Below are 20,952 nucleotides of genomic sequence, written 5' to 3'. Positions count from 1 at the left end.
GATGGTGTGGAGGAGAGAGAAAGTGAAGGATGGAAGCGCGGACTAGGATTTCAAATTTTCAACGGAGCATCAAAATGGTTGAATTTGATTTTTTTTTTTTTTTTTTTTTTCTCATTACAACATTATCGGTAAAATTTTTATGAGTTGATAAAAAAAATTTAAAAAAAAAAAAGGTGTGTTGATTTTTATTTATGGAGTACGATACTCGTACAAAGTAAGGCCCTGTTCTTTTCACCTTAAAAAAATAATATTAAGTAAAAATAATTTCAATTCAGTAAAAATAAGTTCAGTTCAATAAAATTCAGTTTTCTTAAAGAAGAATTATAATGAAAAATCAGTATAAATAATTCAATTTCAGTAAAAATAATTTCAGTTCAGTAAAATTAAGTTCAGTTCAGTAAAAATAAGTTCAGTTCAGCAAAATTAAGGTGAATCAAACAGGACCTAAGTCTAACATACCGAGTATACGATAGTACGAGTACTTGTAACAAATTAACAACTGAATCGAATACTCTTGTTTTAGTGTTTTTAGTCGTACGGATAGTTAGACAATATAGTGTCTAAACTCTAAAGTAATAGTATATGTCTTATCCTACTATCTTTTAAACTTATTACAAAGCAATTTTATTGATTCAAATATTGATCAAAATAAAACGTATAAATCAAATTTACTAAATTGTTGTAATTAATATATTGGACTTAATTAATTAGTACTCAAATAAAAACCCAACAATCAAATTCATTACATTATTTAATATAAGGTTTATAAATCATCACTTCTTCACTTGAAGCTCCTCAATTGACTCAACATTTTGAGTACTATTAGGAGCCAGAAGACCATCAAATACATCATTATACTCTAATAGTACATTATTATCATTATTACTATAACTAGAACTCTCAAGAACACCAAAGTTCATCATCATAGTATCATTCATTGTACTAGCATAGCCGCCCTGAACAACATTTTCGCCGACTCCACCACCACCAACAATGCCCACTCCATAGCCATGGTTAGCGCATTGGCCACTACCACCACCACCAATGACGGCCACTCCATCTCCGTACCTTTGGTTAACATTTCCTCCATGACCACCAGCAATATTGGCCACTCCATACCTATGGTCATCATATATGCCGCGACCACCACCAAAGTTATTGTTATAACTCCCAACAAAGCTCATCATAGGATTGATTGTTGTACTATCATACCCTTGGCCAGCATATGCACTGCAACCACCACCAATGGAACTCCCGACATTAAAGTTTATCATAGTACTATTAACTGTACTACTACCATAGATAGAACTCCCAGCATCAAAGTTCGTCATAGTACTATTAAAAGTACTACCAAAGCTAGAACTCTCAGTATCACTATTATTAGTAGTACCATACACATTGCTAACAAATCCGTCACTACTACCACCAATGACGGGCATTCCATACCCACCCGTGCCAGCTGCGTACCCTGGGTTAACATATTGACTGTGAGGGTAAAAATAGGGATCCGCCATGACAGGGGGCGGGACCATACCGGCATCAGGCCCAACAGCGATGGGCCTAGACAATCTAAATCGTAGGACCTGGGTAAAGTCGTCCTTACCCTCGGCCTCACGGTACCTATAAAGGTAAGTCGAAAGGAGTTCTGCATAAGATTCAAACCCTTTATTGGACATGGCTGCTACTATGTCATCAGCTGTGACCACCTTACGTAGTTCCTCAGTACGTATTTTGTTGGCCTCCTCAGATATGTGACCGATGAACTTAGAGATGCATTCTTGGATAGTATCTTTGGCATCGTCCGATATTTTGGCCGATGCGGGTAGGATTTGTCGCATCACACGGATCACGTTGGAGATAGGTATGTGTTGTTGGTCTTGTTCACGACGACGTGGGGCTACCGCGTTTGTCGATGATGATGGATGGCGCGGGGGACGGCCTGATCTTGACCTAGGAGGAGGGGGAGAAAGAGGGTTGTTCCCATTAGGTTGTGGTGGTGGTGGTATGTTACTTCCTGTGGTGGTTGAAAACATAAAAGAGATTTTATAATTATAATCATAAAATTGATAAATATACATCTTGATCGATGTATAAATATAAACTACAACTACGAGTAGCTAAGTACACCAATTATAAGCATAAAATCTAGGTTTAGTGTACTTAAAGGTTTAAATGTCGCCGACAATTGATAAGTTACGACTAATTAAATCCCTCATTTTAAATTTAAAATTTGAAATTTTTAAATTTTGACGTAATTCTGTTATAACAAAAAGTGTCAAAAAGGATCTTAATAAGTGTTATGTCACATGCATTTCATTCCTTATTAATTACTCCTTACTTTGGATTAGATTTATTTTATTAGTTACACGGTTACACCCCCTCCCCTCTTTTAATGTGATGCCATATTTGGACTTGTTAGCCATGCAATATGTAAATATGTTGCTTAATCTACATACATTCAATGTTGGACACAAAATGAAGCAAAGAAATAAAGGAATCTAGCTAGAGAAATAGAATTGAACGAGGTATATATAACTGCTTTTAACAACTAACGACAAAATTGTCATAATTTAAATTCTTTTTTTTTTTTGAAAAAAACCCACAAATGATGCTAAGATTATTTTTAATTAAGAAAGATTCGTGTAACCAAAATTGTATGTATGATTTACCAAATTTTTTAAATTGGAATTTTGAATTGGGTGTCTCATTGGTTGTTTGATTTTAGGGTGAGTTATAAGATTTGTAGAGTAAATGAAAACTATAAAAAGAGACCGGTAGGATTTTTTTCATAAGCAAATCAAACATCTATGTGACATCAACTCTATTTATCTAGTTCAAAATAATGAATTTACTAATTAAAAAAAAATACTCTTCAAAAACCACTTACAAAATCTACCAATAAACCCGAGCTCTCAAAAATAATTACATAAACAAAAATAACGTACATCGAATGAATCCAAAACTATAGAGCGAGGTAGATACTCTGAATAATTTCAACTTATAAACCTTAACTTCAAATCATTAAAATTTGTCACACTAAGTGCGCTTGTCACGATCCGAGTGTTCAGATTATGATATCGCGCACGTGTATCAAGACGTGCAAATGTATACGAGTGGATGCTTGTTATACATCATGAAACATCATATTGACGTAGTAAAATTTATTAGAGATCAAATCAAAGCAAGAAAAACAAACAACAAAAAACATGCATGTATATAAGAAACAAAAAAATTAAAAAAAAAAAAAAAGAAATTAAATGAACCAATTCAATTAATTAATTAAAAACTTTAAACTTTGTTACCAGTTGCAAGATTTGATACTATAGACTTGTTTTTCATAGATGATATGAGGTTACTCTTGTTGCTTGAGTTTCCTTCTTCCATAGTTATATTCTTCTCAATTTTTTTTTTATCTATATTTTTAATTTATTTTTTGGTGTGAATGAAATAGTTGTAAGAAGGGGAGTATTTATGGAGTATGTTTGTGTTAAGGAAACACGAAATCTGGCAGCTGCACTATTTGGCCGTTTCTTAAAAGGGGGGGAATGGGGATTATTCTTGTGATATGTGCTCATCTTTTACACATATAACATATATGACCTTAGCAATATCATGCATATGCACTGAAATAAAAAAATAAAATAAAATAAATAAATAAACAATATCTTAAGAAAGGGAGAAATTGAAAGAGTCAATAATAAGTCATGTATTAAGAAACGGAGGAATTGAAATATATATGTATTAAAAGGTTGGCATATTATTTCTTTCATTTAAAACAGTGTTAATTTAATAATTACTTTGTATTATATACGGAGTAATATTGAATGAACTGTTTAAGCTAATTTATGTTAATGTAAGGATACCGGACTATTTTTCTATAAATGCTATGATTTCTTAGCTTAGCTTCACGTTTACATATTAAAGTAATGAGAACACTGATAAATAAATATTTAAAATCATATTCATTGATATTATTATGGTTTTGTTAACTAATTTTTCTTGAGATTTGATTATAAATATTCCTCCACCTTTCTTCAAAAAAAAAAAATAAAAAAAAAATTCCTCCATCAATTTAACGTGCAATAATGCAAGCAAACTTGGAGGAAATCAACCAAAAGAAAAGAAAAAAAGTATGTATTGTTTGTATGATTAATATGGGTTAATTATTGCATTGGTAAATACTAAATATGATCCAATGAGGAAATATAGTGTTATCAAGGCTCTTTTACCGTCTAATTTCACGAATTTCAAAATTACCAAGTTCATAATGACATCAACTAATAAGGCTTACCATGTTCGATTCACAAATATAACAAGTCTTAATAAATAGGAAAATTAGAAAAAACAATCCCAACTTTCATCAATTTTGGTACAATAATCCCAACTTTGAATTATTCTGGAATAATCCGAACTTTGGGGGTCTTCTTTTTCTTTAGTCCTTATGACCGGTTACCTGTTGAGAAGGTTAATTTTTTTTATGAGTTAAGTGGTGGTAAAACCTATATTCGTGTTTTTTATGAGGTGGTAAAGTAATACTTTTTTTTTGGGAGGTGGTAAAACAGATTTTCGTGTTTTTGTGAGGTGGTAAAAAACAAAATTTCCTTTATTTTATTTTTTTTAATTTAATTTATTTTTGGACCAATGACAAGCTGACACATGTCATGGTAACCTCTTATTAAAGGTTGTTGACTTTTGTTGACCGGTTTGGGATTGAAGAAAAAGAAGACCCCCTAAAGTTTGGATTATTCTAGAATAATCCAAAGTTGGGATTATTGTACCAAAATTGATGAAAGTTGGGATTATTTTTTCTAATTTTTCCTAATAAATAATGAGTATAATATTCAATGCCAATAAGTTTAGGGCATGTAAATATAAAGAATTCAAGTAAAATATATGCATCCCTTGTTATATATGAGAGATAACTAACATGTCGTTGTTGTCAATAATAAATAAATGAAATGCAAAAGGTTAAAGTCCAATTATTATTTAGAAAAGGATGAATTGAATTGAAGTATATTTTAAATATGTAATAGCATTAACATAATTTGATTGTATTATTCTTTCTTTAAAATATATATTGTGAAGATTTGAACATGCAACCTCTAAATCGAAAGTTGAGCATCTTACAATCAAGCTATAGAATATTTTATGTTACCTTTTGAGACAAATATTTATAGATATAATATATTATTTACAAGAAAAAATTTAACGACCCGGGGCATCGCTCGGGCCCAAATACTAGTTTCAAGATTAAAAGTTTGATTTTATGATGATTATGTTTTGCTGAATAAAGTATGTAAACAATCGTAATTTAATCTTAACATACATTTTCGTTACATGCAGTATGTAGGTTACTAATTAGGTATATAATAATAGTTATGAATTCGTTATTGATTAACTGAAATCATTTGGATTTTCTATAAACTTTTGCATCTTTATTTGACCCGCACGAGAGGAAATTAGAAAGTCAACTAAAAATAAGACAATAGTTAAGAGACGTGTTATTTACGTGATCGATCAGTATGACCTAGGTTTAATTTAATGTATGTGTGCAACGGTAAAATATGATAGATGCCCACGTGAGAAAATAGAACTTGATCATGCTTTATTTTTCTGCACGAGAAAATTATTGAACATTAATTATTTAAGTATATGCTGATTAAATTATAAAACCCTAATATATAGCTCCTCAATATTTCTTCCTTTTTTCACTCTAGGGTTCATCAAAATTAGTGCGTGTTTCATAAGCCCAAAAAAAAAGTCAAAATTCTTGAAAAATTTGATTATTTTTTACCTTTCCACTTTTATATTTTTTTAATATTTTTGTTATTGGTTTCAATAAAAAATACATTTTCTTAAGTGTAGCGAGTACCACTATGGTGGGTTTTGTTCAAGTTTGATATTTTGAGTTTAGTTTTATACCTCCGTTAATTATTATGTGCAAGTTTCAGATATTATTTGTGAGATATAAGAAACTCCAAAGTTGCACGTACATAATAATCCTTTTGTTATTATTAAACTTTAATATTTTATTATCCCTTTGTTTTTACCTTATCTCTTACAATATTTATATTCGCTTCACCTTTTTATGTTTGTTGAATTGAAATTATTTAACCTGAACTAAAATTATATGGAAAACTTTTGTATACACCCGGTTTTCAGTAAATTACTGTACATCGGGTACACTTTTGTCAGATTTAGTGTTACTTTTGTCAAATTTAGTGTTACTTTTGTCAAATTTATCAATGAAGCATAAATAACTCTTATATATGTCAGGGTAACTTTTGTGCGTTTTAGTGTAACTTTTGCACATTTTGTTGTCACTTTATAACGGATGTTCAATAATTTACTGAACATCCGTTTTATTTAAAAGTTTGTGAAATTATATTTGCTGAACTGAAATTATTTTTGCTGAACATAAAATATTTTTATTGAGCTGAAATTAATTTACTTAAGTAGTAAAATTATTTTTACTAAGCTTATACTGTTATTTTTTCAAATTCCTTATTATAATTCTTATTTATAGGTGTGCTAATTTTACTAAACTGAAATTACTTTTACTGCAATGGTTTTATTTTATTGAATTAAAATTATTTTTAATTTACAAAACTGAAATTTTTTTACTGAAATGAAATTATTTTTACTAAATAATTCTTGTAAGGAGAAGTGAACATGACTTGAAATTAAGTAAAAATAAATATAAACTGAAATGAAATTAAGTAAATGTAAACTGAAATTAAGAACTAAATAATTCTTGTAATTAAGGTGAATTGAACACGGCTCAGTTTACATTTACTTAATTTTAGTTCAGTTCAGCTCTAATCAATTAAATTCAATTCAGTTCAGTCAATCGTTAGTTCAATTCAGTTCGGCTCCTAATTTTTTTTCTCTTATAAAATATTCATTTGGCTCAATTATGTTCAGTTCAATTCAGCTCCAATCAGTTCAGTAAACGTGAACAGGCCCATAATCGTAAAAGGGGGCATTTATTATGAAGTGTGTGTGTTACTAAGCAATAAAACGATTTATATCATTGTATTATCTTGCAAGTGGCAACTAACGTTTTATGGTCCATCTTTAATTTCAAAAGGGGTGCGAGGGGTTAATGTTGTGATTTAATGTCATTTGATGCATGACCCCACCCAAAAACATGCACTAAAACCAGGAAGAAGAAAAAAAAAAAACATGTAGTCCTTGTGTTAGTCTCAAATCAAACAAAATAGAGGTTATCATCGGAGTTATAACTTAAGAAGGTCGATAATCTATACGTTGTGTATTAAGAAATGGAGGGATTGATATAAATTAAATGCTTTTTTTTTTTTTTTTTTTTTTTTCCGGAAGGAAAATGCCCGTTAAAAAGGTTGGAAATTTCTTTTTTTTTTTTTTTCATTTCAAATAATATAAAAATTAAAAATAAAATAAGTATTATAATCAAATCAATCTATTTAAGTTAATATATTTCAAAAGTTTGGAAGCCAAATTGTTTTTAGGGAAATTTCACATTTGCTACCAGAGATTTCCTATTGATTTGCACATTAAGGTAATCAGGTATTGAGATCTATTTTATGTATTCGTTATTAGTTAATCAATATCACTTGAAAATGAACATCGGTTACTCAACATATATATATGTATAGATTAGGTATTTACTTTTTCTTTCAAAATATATTGAAAATGATATAAATATGAATTAATTTGTTTATATGCTTGTGTTTTCACAAATTGAAAGTCTAAAATTTCTTTCTAATATAATGAATCTTGGTGCTAAGTGTTCAATACAAATATCATATTCATTTCATTCCAATTATCTACTCATTTGAGCTATTGTCATCAATTAAAACTATGCAATGATCCAACTCTAATGTCTATTACCCGAAATTCAATGTTTCACCTAAGATATTAATGCTTAATTTAGCAAATGGTTCAAGCTATCCCTTTTGTTTAGATAGATTTGCAAAAGTTATCATGTTTCTAATAAGTTCGATTAAATCTGCGAGAAAAACTAATCATAATTAGTAAGATTCTTAGTGTATATTTTCAAAGACCAAATAGTTCAAAATTTTCATGCAAATGTTACTTTATGAATACCTTTCAAGCTAAAGTTTATACACAGCGCAAAATAAACTTAACACTTTAAAAAAATCAATAGGATCATAATCGAAAAAAGCCCCAATGTAAACAAAATTCGTTATCAAATGCAAAATGGTAAATAAATCAACAATTGTGCCTAGTCATCAATGCATGTGTGTAAATAAATCAACTATTATTATGAATTCCATCTTCTAGTCACCATATCATATTTATAAATAAATCAGTTATTGTAGGGTCCTTTTTTTCAATAAATTGTTGATTTTTTTACAATTTTGCCATTTGATAAACATATTTTGTATTTTATCAAAGAGAGAAACAAAACGTTTGTGGGATCCAATTTTTCATTTGAAAATGGAATCCAAACTACATTAAAAATTTGCAAAACAAAATATAAAATGAAAATTTCATGCACTAGATTACAGGTCCCACATCGAAGGACCAATGAGAGTATGAGACAATGCAAATGTTGTGTAGTGCAAGTCTGTGTTAAAGCTTAGACTGTTTAAAAACCAGGAAACAAACTCATGATAGTTGTGACTTGTGAAGATAATCTTAAACTGTTAGAGCAATGCCTGTACATGAGATAGAGTTTACACTGATCACCACCAATTTACACCTATCCGAAAACCGGTAAGACTGAGAGTTACATCTAACAAAATTCACTCAGCCTCCTATATGCAATGCTAATTTCTGTATAATATCCACCATAATAACTTATCTTTTATCACTGCCATTAAATTAATCTATGCTTTTTACGCGCTAAGATAGTAGGGGAAAGAAAGGTATCTTATTTACAGAAGTTCCAGGGATAACAGAAGTTTAAAGCCTACTTTTCGGTTGAAGAAGTCTCAATTGCTTGTTAGCAGTTTTGGGACTGTGAGTAAGCCTGTGTTTCCTTTTGAGAAATCTCAGTGGTTTGTTATCAGTTTCTGAGCTGTTATTCATCAAGCTTTCGCTCTTTATTTTCGCATCTCCATTACACACGACTCCTTCAGGTGATGCTTTGGCTGCAGCTTTATCATAGGTTGCAATGTTGGTCACGATGGCATACACTGTAATGTCATATTTTGGGGATAAGTTTGCCTTTCTCTGAATAACCTCGTACTGCCCACAGAGAGAATCTTGCACAGCTGCCTCTCTTAAATTTTGATATATTGCTTCCTTGTCATATTGGGGACATTGCCTTGAAACCTGAATATACCCCATTTCATACATCAAAAGATTAAGAAAAATAAGTAGATAAACAGCAGAAAATAACACTCTGCAGCACATTGATCACTTCTAGTGAGTAGAGGTGGCAAAAGAGTCGTTTAGATCAGGGCACATTCAAGTGATAAGTATTTCAGTGTGGATTCGAGTGGACCAATAGGGGTCATAACTCAAATTGACAGAATTCAATTTATTGTGAAGAATATATCAGTTTTAGCCATTTTCATTTTCAAGTCAGGTTAAACCTATCAATTGCAGTTCGAGTTAAAATCAGCTCATCTAGTTATGGTTATATTTTTCCAGTTTGTAAACTAAGGCCCTCTTTCAGTGGGCTAATGTATTCCCCTCCCAAAAAAACAAAAATAAAAAAAAAATAAATAAATAAATAAAATTCAAGACTTACTTTGAAATTGACAGGGATTTTAATTTGCGCATAGCGACAACGGCAGGCATCAATGAAGTTGATTTTCAATACCACTTCAAATGGTTCCACAATTCTCACAAACCTCCTGTTTCGAGAATAAAAGGCAGCATACCAAACAAAACAACAATTAAGATTAGATGTAATCACTTGATAAACAGCCAGCTTTACTCAAACCATCCAGACACAGACTTATTATAAACACTGATGCACGAAGATAATTATAATTAAGTTGTGGAAATTTCGTATGGAAAATTGGCATTCACTGAACACCACAACATAATAATAAGATATGAATAAAATTTGTTTAGCACTGAAACATTATCAGACTCACAATACATTGACAAATATACTCATACAGCATACCTTTTCAGCACAAATGGCTGCTTGTCTAGCACAGCAGCTTTCAGATCTTGTCTGTCAACAAAGGAGACCTACGATGCAAAAGCCAAACCTGTTAGTCCAGCAGTAAAATTAGAGAGCCTGATGTTGTGCTAAGAATGTCATCAAGGCAGTGCATAACAGAGGATAACTGATCCCATTATCAGCTTCCCAACAAAGGAAACCAGAATACAACTCCAATATGGTAGGCAGAAAAATTATGATAAAAAAATTTATGTACTTTGTAATGAAGATGTCAGGCCAAAATTGTTGAAGGAACTTGTTTTGAGGATGGTGTTATATTACCACTGACATTGGCATGGCATCTTAAAATTGAGTAATTTTCAGTACAAAACTATGCGTATTATACACTTCATTACTAATACTGCCTAAAAACTGGTCGTAAAAATTTCAATCAAGTTAAAAGTTTGTGCCTACCACCGTTCCCCACCCCCTTCATTATCTCTTAAACTTTATAGATCTATATCATTCTCCTGAGATCATCAAATCACTCTTTGTGGTCCTAGAGCGGTTTTAAACATCAGCAGATCACCTACTATTTCAACTTTACTAATCTATATTATGTGCAAACTTTGTAATTTAACACCACTTCTTATGCTTTTCTACATTGCATATGTTAGTTATCTAACTTTTGTAATCTAACACCACTTCTGTTGATCTTTTCCCATGGACTACATTTTGGGTAAATCTTCCACAAGAGAAGTACTGGACAGAATCTACATTAGCAACGAAACTTTTATCTTGGTTAGACCACTAGATTAATATCCAACTCACTTGCAACAGTTTAAGCAACAGCAAAACAATTGACAGTAATCTACCCCTATTAATTTAAATGCTATTCACCATAGCTTTAAACAGAAAAGGAACGGAAAAAAAAAAAAAAAAAATGCATCTTAGCTGAACAGCTCCAACAGTTGACTTCATGTAAGATTTTAGATCAATTTAAGAGAGAACTTTGATAAATGGGATTTCAGAACAGTTACCTCAACACTTTTAACAAATGGCAGTGGAGCTCTGTTTCCATGTACGCTTTCAACTTTAAGGTTCCAGTTCATGTATCTTTTATCTACAGACACAAATGATAAAAGATACAATAAAACAGCATTGTCGCTCCAAATGGACGGAAATGGCTATCTAAGAAAAATATTACACATTGAATATCATCATCAAGACATCAATTAACAAAAATTGCTTATTTTAATTTATCCTAAAACAAAGTTACAAGCAACCAATCTCTAATAATCATGCTAATAAGTACCTTTTAAACATGAATAAAGAAAGAAGCAACAAAAGTCATGTCAAAAGCAAGTAGTATAGTTGACACTTCCTTTGAAGCTATAAACTACCTCCTTACATGAGATAAGACAATTAGAAATACATCAGAAATTTACTTGTGAAAAACGAACAGTAAAGAGTTATTTGCTTTTCAAATTTTAAAATGAGAGTTACAAAGTTTATTACATTCTTGCACTAAATAATTTTTTTTGGATGATATAATTACATATTGTAATATTATACTTCCTCCGTTCTTTGTTAATCGCAACATTTGAAATTTTACACAATTCACAAACACTCCTTTGATCATTTTTTGTGATTTATATGTTGGGAAAAAAAAAGGAAAAAAAAAAAAGTCATGTGGGATCTTGTTAGTTTCATCTCAAGATAGACTTTCAAATAGTCAAGCTTTTTTTTTTTTTTTTTTTTTAACTTTTACTAAAAATGACTTTATTATTTATGTTATACAATGTGCATTGGCAATCTTGAAAATCAAATCTCCAACGTTGTGATCGAAAAAGAACGGAGAAAATATGTCCACAGCTCATAAATCAGCATTTAGTAGCAACATCAAATGAACACGGAAAATTCACAGGTTATATGAAATAAAACAATTTTTCACAGAAAAAAATAATCATTTCGGAGATACCTGAGCTAACAGCTTGACTAAGAAAAATCTGGAAAAGGTCTATCCTAATAAATGGAGGAATGTGAAGAATAAGATTTTCCATGACACCAGCAATCACCTGAGTTTAGTATAAGCAAATTGTTTCAGATTATAAATTAACTGGAACAGAAGCTACTGAGGGCCAAACCAGAAGCAACATGAACAAAACACAAACCTTGTCTACAAGCCCATGGATCACAAGGCTTGCTTTCTTATCTTTAGGAGTTTCCTGCAAAAATAAAAAATATATATATAAAATAAATTAAAAAAAAAAATACAAAAATAGCGTCTCTGCAAAAAGTTTGCATGATGAAGAAAATCGGACAATGACTGAGCCCTTAGAGTTCAAAATTCAACAGTGAACAACATCCTTATAAAGGAAAATGAAACTTCTTAGTTCTAAGTTCTAACTTTCCTTAGTTTCCTGCATGGATTATCATAGCAATGAAAGGCCAAAGTCAACTATAGCAAACAATATCATCATATCAGTGGTGCGAACAAAATTCCAAACATATACTAGTAAGGATAATTAGAACAATATCATCGTATTAGCGGATTCCCCTTGATAGATTATTCTTTTTTTTTCTTTCAATCTCTTTTCATCTTCTTTATAATGGCATGTCTCGCATGAGGGTTATTCTCTGTGAACATCAAACTTGATGTTCTCCAACAGTCAAGACTGGTACAGATAACAATAGTAAAAAGTACCAAATCACATGGCATATTCATCCAAGTGGCTGTCAAAAATAAGATAAAGTATACTTCAAAAATCACAATGGAAAAAGGAGAGCAATTATATACTTAGCAGCAAACTTCATTTTAGCATGAATCATGTATCCTGACTGCGCAGCACCCCCCCCCCCCCCCCCCCCCCACCAAAAACAGCCCACACATACACATACAATGATTAACAGGAGTTCATTAACTCTTGGCAAAAATGAAAGCACCAAGTCATTCACCCCATTTTTTCACTTATTCCTTTCAAAGGCAGGGGGCATTAGGATCAGATAAGCACAGAAAGCAATTATCATGTACCTGAAGATTCACAATAACAATCTTCCCCCCTCCACGAAGACACTTGAGAGGCAGGTTGCAAGCAGGTTTAATCTGCAAACTGCATCAAGAAGTGATAATGATGGTGAATGACTTGTTGATAAAATAGACAAAAAATCAATCACCAAATAAGCTATAAGAACATGCAGGCAAGATGGTTTCAACATTTACCATAAATAGATTATGTAGTTGAAACCCTTTGGCCTAAGTTAACATTGTCCTTATGCCACTGTATCTCAACTACTTAGCAGCAAAAGGAAAGTTGAGACTAAGAGAGAAAGGCAACAAATTTAACTTGAGACACCTTGTTTTCTCATATGAGTACAGAAAAACTCACTAATTTACTTTAGCCTGTATTTCAGACACCTTGAGTTGTTGACACTAATAGAGAGCCCCACTAAGTGGTCGTTCATTCATTAATGAAATGTGCTAATAAATCAACAAATACAAGTAAGAAAATGAACTGACAAGAGATCAGATAATTACCTTGTCCCTAAACACAAAATGAGATCAGCCATTTTACAGTGCTTTTCAGCTGCATCCATCTCCTTTCGGGGTAATGCATCCTGAAAGGTAGATTGATAAGTAAAAAGGACTAGTACTTTCAGAAGAAACATCTACAAAAAAACTGTGTTCTATCCACTTATGCTCATGGATCATTGTCCATGATATGTATGATGACCCTTCCAACCATTGTATTGTTGCAATTGCAATTTTCCAACATGATAGTAGCATATAGCTCTATTAATAATTATTTTAAATTGAAGTTCTAGGTCTTACAGCTGAAACCTATCGGAAAAGAAAATGGTATCAGAAGAGGCATGCTACCTCCCAGTCAAGAACAGTATCCCTTAATCGCGCACCACAAGATGTATCAGAACAACGCCGGGGTGTTTCCTTCAATCCGATTGTTTCAATCTCAAAATCTCGTACATATCTTCCAATTTACATTCAAAAGAGAGATTGTATCAATAAAGATCAGCCAATAAGAAATGAAAGGCAACAATGCACCTCTCAACTGCCAACTGACACTAAATGTAAAGTAACATTATAGAAAAAGAAAATACATAGAAAGGAACCTCAAAAAAAATTAAGTATCAAGCCTTACTCGACTCCACAAGATGAGCAAACTTCCAGAAACGAGTCCCCATGCAACTCTGCAAGTTTTTCCCGTGGTATCCCAGACCGAATATGGAGACCATCAACATTCTAGCATTTCAAAACGAGATCACTTAGCATAATGATTGATATAAGATAATTAATCATGTGAAAATAATTATTCTGCAGTATTTTTCAGGCAAATAATAAAAAATAAATGAAAAAGAAGTCATATTGACCAAGTATAGAGCTATTGATGCAATCGCACAATGCATTTGCCTATCCATGAGTATTACACAATCAGTATAATGTCTCTGATAATTAAGAAGGATTTTAGAGCTGCTGGACAACCTCATTAAGTGGAAGAGTTACTACAGAGTACAGTCGTATGGACAATTACTTCTTTATAAAAGTTAATCTCCAGCAGAGTCTTTATATCTTCAGATGAAAGTATAAGGATCCAGCAAAGGGTCCCGCCCAAGATCGACGATATCTTTACTGTTTATTACTCTCTGTTTCCTCAAAAAATATATAACTTGTGAAAATTTTGCAATTTATGTGACATATATAGATTTAATAGACCTACTAACCAATTTTGTTACCAACTACTACTTCATTTGGTAAGAGTTTCTTTCTAAAACTAGTTTGTCAAGCCTACAGCTTGTCAACAGTACCCTTAATAGTAACTTCAGAAGGTGTATGGTAGGAGGGATAAGAGGAAAGGGATAGGAATAAGAGAGAAGGAATTGGTGATGTTAGTGTTTGTTTTGGTGGATAGGGATTAGAGGAAGAATAGGGATTAAAAAAAAAAACTTTATCCCTCTAAATCTATACCTAGGGGGGTGGTATAAGAGGAGGGTTAAGGATTTTGATCTTAAAAGACCATTATACCGTTAGTGAAAAAGGAAGATAAAAGAGAGAAGAGAAGGATAGTAAGGGTATTTTAGTATATTGCCCTTTATTCTAATCTTATTCCCAATTCTAACCAAACAAGGACACACTTAAATTTATCCTTATCCTTATCCCACCCTCTTATCCTTCCTACCCCTATCCCTTTTACCAAACTCCCTGTTACAATGTAACACCAATTCTTTACTACACTATAACTGTTATCCTTCCTATCCCTATCCCTTTTGCCAAACTCCTCATTAAGGAAAAACTATGATGTAGCACCAAATTCTTTACTACACTATAACTGAGGGAATAAAAAATTCTTCTGAAGACAAGTATGCTGATTGATACCCAAGCAAAATATATGCAAGTATTGTAACCTACATGCCACCTATTACAGAGCATAGGAAAGGTTTTCTCTATCCAGCAAGAACCAATATAAACAATCTCACGCTTTTATTGTACCAAATCTTCCATTAGTTCTACACATATAAAAGCTTGGAGAGAGAATAAACCTGACTAATAACGAATTTGAGGATACTAGCTTTTTCTAGCTCGACCAAAGCCATATGGGTTATACTAGGCATTGCTCGATTGAAAGGCAAAGCTGCTTTAGGTAAGGCCTTGCCGTCACGCTGCCACCAGAAGAAATCATAATAAACATCACTGATAAAGATTCATAAACAATGATAAATATGCAGATTACGTGGCAAGTCTACATAACAGAATATCAATCTTGTAAAAGATATATAATCTAGCAACATGCCCAATACTAATTGACTACATGAACCAATAAAATCAACTGGGACTTGGGAGGGCAAGAATCAAAACGTGTTTCCAAATAACACTTTGTAAGGGTTCATGACAAATGATGAGCACTTTGAATTTCTATTTTTAAGTCTTCAACAGAGTTAATGACAAATGATGAGCACTTTGAATTTCTATTTTTAAGTCTTCAACAGATTGACACAATGACGAATTGGCAATACAAGTGAATGCGTGCATTTCAATTGACAGAGCAAGAAACTACAAATTTGATTATAAACATCACTTTAGAAAACCGAAAAACCAAGTTCATTTTAAGGGCTTTTTTCCAGCAAAATATCAGGGCAATATTACAATATAAAGTCGCACTAGTATATAAATGATAAAGTTGATCATAATAATCCCTTAAAGAGACTTCTATAACAAAGTTGGAGCGTGATATAAAAATGAAGGATTGAAATTATCGTATACAGATGAGAGGAGGGAAAAAATCTGGGCTCTTCTTGATGCTATAGAATTCATAGCCCGGCCCTACTCCCTAGAGTTCTGCAAACCTAAAGCTTATTACAGCCTCGGGTTTAAATGTGCACATCAACATCAAAAGTGATGCTTCAATCACAAAGTTTCAAGCTCCAAAACATGGAAAGAGGAAAAAAGAAAGATCTACTCTACAATCTGCATGAGAAATCCACTCAAAAATAACCATGACACAGCTCGTAAAAAGTCTTCTTACAGAATCTTTTGTATAAATTGTCCCAATAAAGCAGAAAAAACAGCTGACAAAATGATTTATACACAATCTCTTTTAGATTATCATTAAGACACATACTTCCTAATATAACTTCCTTGCCTTTATGAACCACTAAATGACTAAGCAAAAGAAGAATAAGAATAACGTCATAGAAACCACTAAGCATAAGATAATAATCATCAATCCAGCTAGGTTCACCGAAAAGAAATTGCTACTCCGTAGCTTTCAAACTTTTTTTCTTCAGGTTTATGCCACTGTAATTAACAAACAGAAATGACACAAACGAATAACATTACCTGAAGTGTCCAGATTCCCTTGGGACCTCGAAAATCAGGAATTCCACAAGAAGTAGATATACCAGCACCAGTAAATACAACCATATGCTTACTCTGCAAGAACACCAATGAGGCTTAGAAAATTTAACGAAACATAGAAAGAATCATCAAAGATATATGATATGCTATAAGAATTGAAGCTCAAACCTTTCGAATCATATTCGCAAGTTGTCCTACCTGCCAGAACCGTAGAGCAGAATTATTGAAGTCAGTGTTGCAAATTACAAGATATACATATACTTGCAAAAGTTAATTTCGGGAGCATAAGAAACAGTTGTTCATGTCATGCTAGCGCAAGCCAAACAGATATTCATGTCTGAAAGTGCATGCTATTTGTGGTAACATAGCATTGCAGACTAGAATCCTTGACACTTTGCACAAGAATTCAACCTTTCAGTGACCAAAAACAACATCCTGCCTTCACTACTATTTCCATGACAATGCTAACTTATGAGGATATGTGACAAATTCATTTTCAGTAAAACATAAACATGCTATTAAATCCTTACACAATTCTACCTCCATTCAAGAATCAGAGCAAAAGGTTCACTTCCCTACCAAGTAGATCAAATTCATATACATACCACGACGATGGACACAAAACAGATCATTCTTGATTCATCCAAAGTAGTCGAACCACAATAATTGGCACAATCAAACCTCAATCACACTTGATTAAACAAATTAACCATCATTATCATCTTACAAATTCGAACAATGCAGGTTATGAAGCTAATGAATTTCATTTCGTTTCATTTAAACAGAACTAATCTCAAAAACCCAAATGACCAAATCATCAAAATTCATAATATCACATAAATTCCACACAATCAAAGTCCATAAACCTAATAGCATTTAATGGGCACTAAAAAAACAGATCAAATTCTTAAACTTTACAAGTAAACAACCAAATAAATGCACAAATCAAACAAATAAGAAGGGTATATATCATAGAACCCTAAGTTATCAAAAACCCTTACTTTCTCTTGTAAAATGCGAGGTGATTCGAAAAACTCAGCCATCCCAACTTTGCCCACATCTTCAATGTACGAAAGCTTCTCAGCATACCCCAAAGACATAGTTGTCAAACACCCCCTTTTGTCTCCTGTACTTTCTCTCACTAAATCTCTCTCTTTCTCTCTCTAAAATTATCTGCAGATCAAGGGTTTAAAGAGAAGACTATTTGATCAGACAATTAGCAGAAGAGTTTTTTTCTGAGGGCCTGTTTGGCAAATTGTGTTGTAAGGGGAAATCCAAGAGCCAAAATTAGCAAGAAATCATACTAGTATTCACTAATGCTTTGTTTGGTTCATTGTTAATTTGTTAGTAAAGGAAAAGAACAAAAAGGAAAAGAATGAGATTTTATTTTGAATTAAGGCAGCCAACGCGCGCGTTGCTCGCGGTATGTCCAACTCTTTCGACTTAATTTTTCTTGGTTTGTGTTTGCACTTCACATTGATGATGGACCGGTAAGGAATATATGTCTCTCTATTGCTTAAGAGGGCTTTTGTTTGCACTTCACATGGAGAGCACAAGATTTTTGACACGGAAATACCAAATACTATAGTATGGAGGAAGAGAAAGCATCCATTAGCTTTACATAAAGATTATATAGGAATTTACAAAACTAATATATTTTTTGCACTCATTGACCTAATTGGAAACAACAAAGTACAACATATAGCAGTATAATGTACATCACAATACATAGTATGTCACCGCATTAATATATAATACTCAGTATATATTCAGATATACATGCATGATTTATTGATTTATAATGTTTAAATTTGACATAGAATTAGAATATAAACTTGGACAAAATGCTTCTAAGAATTTATTTTTTCAGTAAAATTAGCCCTATGCAGCTCCACTTGTAGCCTCTTTGTCCACCCATGCTAAATTGCTAATTTCCTTGAATCCGTTCTTGCTTTCTTTCCCGTTTCATTGTAGTCAGTTTGGTTTTCTAGCTAGCTTCCTAATACATTCAACACAATCATAGATTAATTTTTATTAGTCTCTATGTCTTTTAAATACAATTATGGGTAAGTCGTTAATTTTGACCTTCACAAAATAAAGGGGAAAAAAATGCCCACATAAAACAACAACTTTGCTTTGTCTAGTGACTAATGTTGTCATGTAATTAAACCATAAAACCTTACAAACCAGTCGACGTATCTTGGTACCGTTTTATTGGAGGACTTACGTGGCATGGCTATTCCTAGGATGATTCCGAAGATTAGCTAAGTTGGGTCTTGAGTATGGGAGTAGTTGTTAGTTTGTTTTTCTTTGTGTTTCTTTCGTTTTCTAGCTTGTAGTTTCTTTGCTTTTCCTTTGGGCCTTGCCCCTTGGCTTCACCAATTAAAAACCATAACCCCAATTAAATATGAAGAATTTTAAATTTTATTATTTCATTTTCCATCCATTTAATTTCTAATTAATTGATGGGTTTTTCAAATTCATTCATTTAATGAACCAATGAAGTCACCAAGCTCTACTTCATCATATGGGGGTAATAAAGTAAATAAACATTTTGAAAGGTATTATGGTCCGTGCACTATTCATAAGAACAATTTCCTACTTTTTATAAGGTAGGGATGTTTGATGGTAAGACTAATATAAACCCGGTCCACATTAATATTACATTAATATCACTGTGGACCAAGTATCACATGACTATCACAGATTTTTTTACGGCAACTGTGGCTTATTATGCAATAATCTATCAACTTTAAGGTGAGTTTTCCTTTTTCAATCCCTACGGGCCATTAACTTTTTTTGGTACAAGGTCATTAACTTACTATAATAAGTAAGAAAAATACGTGTGTAACACGTGATTGATAAAAAAAAAAACTCGCCACTAGTGATGACAATCCTCCTTGTCACCTCACCCTTCCCAGTCCTAACATCTATTTGTGACCCCATCATCATCCTTAACCCCACCTCAAAACTGCCTATTATACCATTCCCCAACCTAGCCTCTTGAACGGACTCCCTCCATTCCCTACCCTAGAAATTGTCTTCCCTTCCCTTTCCTACCTTAGAAATCGACTCCCCATTCCCTTACCCCACCTTTGAAACCAATCCCCCCACCTTTCCACGCATTGAAATGACTATAATTTCAGTGGGCTAGGTTAGTGTGGGGTTAGGATTATGGGGTGGAGGGAAGGGAGGGGGTTAGAAATTGATGGGCGTTGAGAAGGTTTGGTGGAGTGGTTTGAGCTGGGCTTGGGGTGGGGTGGCCATTAGCGCGGTCTTGGTTCTCAACTTGGGGATTTTATTTGTTTGTTTTTTTTTAATTTTTTTCTTTTCGAACAAATAAACATGTGACATGTGGTAATTATATATTTATAAAAATTTATATCCCTTTTATTAGAATAGCGGTTTTTTAAATTGAAGTCGTTCAAAAAAAACAATAAACGGAAAATAAATGCTTTTAAGAAAACGGATAAAATATCCCAAAAATTAATTAAAATAAACCGTAATTAGAATCCTGCCATGAATTCTGTCTCCTCTCAAACGCGTTGATTTCAAATTTCTCCCTACGGTTGTTCCAATTTTCTCTCTTTTCCATGGAAGCAGTTTTTCCCGAGCTATTTGTCCTCCATGGAAGCAGGTTTTTGCGAGCTATCTCTCTTCCATCGAAGAAGCTTTTAAACTTTTTGAATCGGCTTATCAGATAGTATCGAATATCAAATTCATAATCCAGGGTCGATTGTTCGTTATTTACTTCAATTGTTTCATCTGTTATTGCTATTATTATGTGCTTCTGTTAATTGCTTCATTTTTTGTGCAAGTTTGGTTAAGATAGATATAAATCTTTGGTCAATTATGAATTTGGAATGTTAAGTTTACAAATGCAATTATGCAAATAAAGCTTATTTGAGTGTTGTTTGATCCTATAATAATAGGAATTGTTTAAAAAAAGAGCTTTTTTTTTTTTAAAAAAAAAAAAAAAAGAGTCACTGCCACGGTATTTTATTAGTTCTTCAAA

At 32.4% G+C, this 20,952-nt stretch overlaps 1 protein-coding gene across 1 annotated transcript; it reads right to left on the bottom strand.

Annotated features, from left to right (window-relative positions):
* Positions 1 to 8,596: 8,596 nt before the first annotated feature.
* On the bottom strand, positions 8,597 to 18,255 carry LOC145604762 (NAD-dependent protein deacetylase SRT1-like). Its single transcript, XM_081660707.1, has 14 exons — positions 17,939 to 18,255; positions 17,106 to 17,135; positions 16,920 to 17,012; positions 15,623 to 15,742; positions 14,227 to 14,327; positions 13,947 to 14,055; positions 13,605 to 13,684; positions 13,101 to 13,179; positions 12,241 to 12,294; positions 12,048 to 12,144; positions 11,107 to 11,189; positions 10,088 to 10,155; positions 9,704 to 9,809; positions 8,597 to 9,282 (listed from the first exon to the last, which is right to left on the bottom strand). The coding sequence occupies exons 1-14, from the start codon at positions 18,035 to 18,037 to the stop codon at positions 8,911 to 8,913; spliced, it is 1,491 nt and encodes a 496-aa protein (XP_081516833.1). The 5' UTR covers positions 18,038 to 18,255; the 3' UTR covers positions 8,597 to 8,910.
* Positions 18,256 to 20,952: the final 2,697 nt, after the last annotated feature.

This window comes from Chenopodium album, chromosome 22 (assembly GCF_948465745.1).
Source record: "Chenopodium album chromosome 22, dcCheAlbu1.1, whole genome shotgun sequence".
In the NCBI taxonomy this organism is placed as follows: domain Eukaryota; kingdom Viridiplantae; phylum Streptophyta; class Magnoliopsida; order Caryophyllales; family Amaranthaceae; genus Chenopodium; species Chenopodium album.
This window is presented reverse-complemented; position numbering and strand designations above follow the sequence as displayed.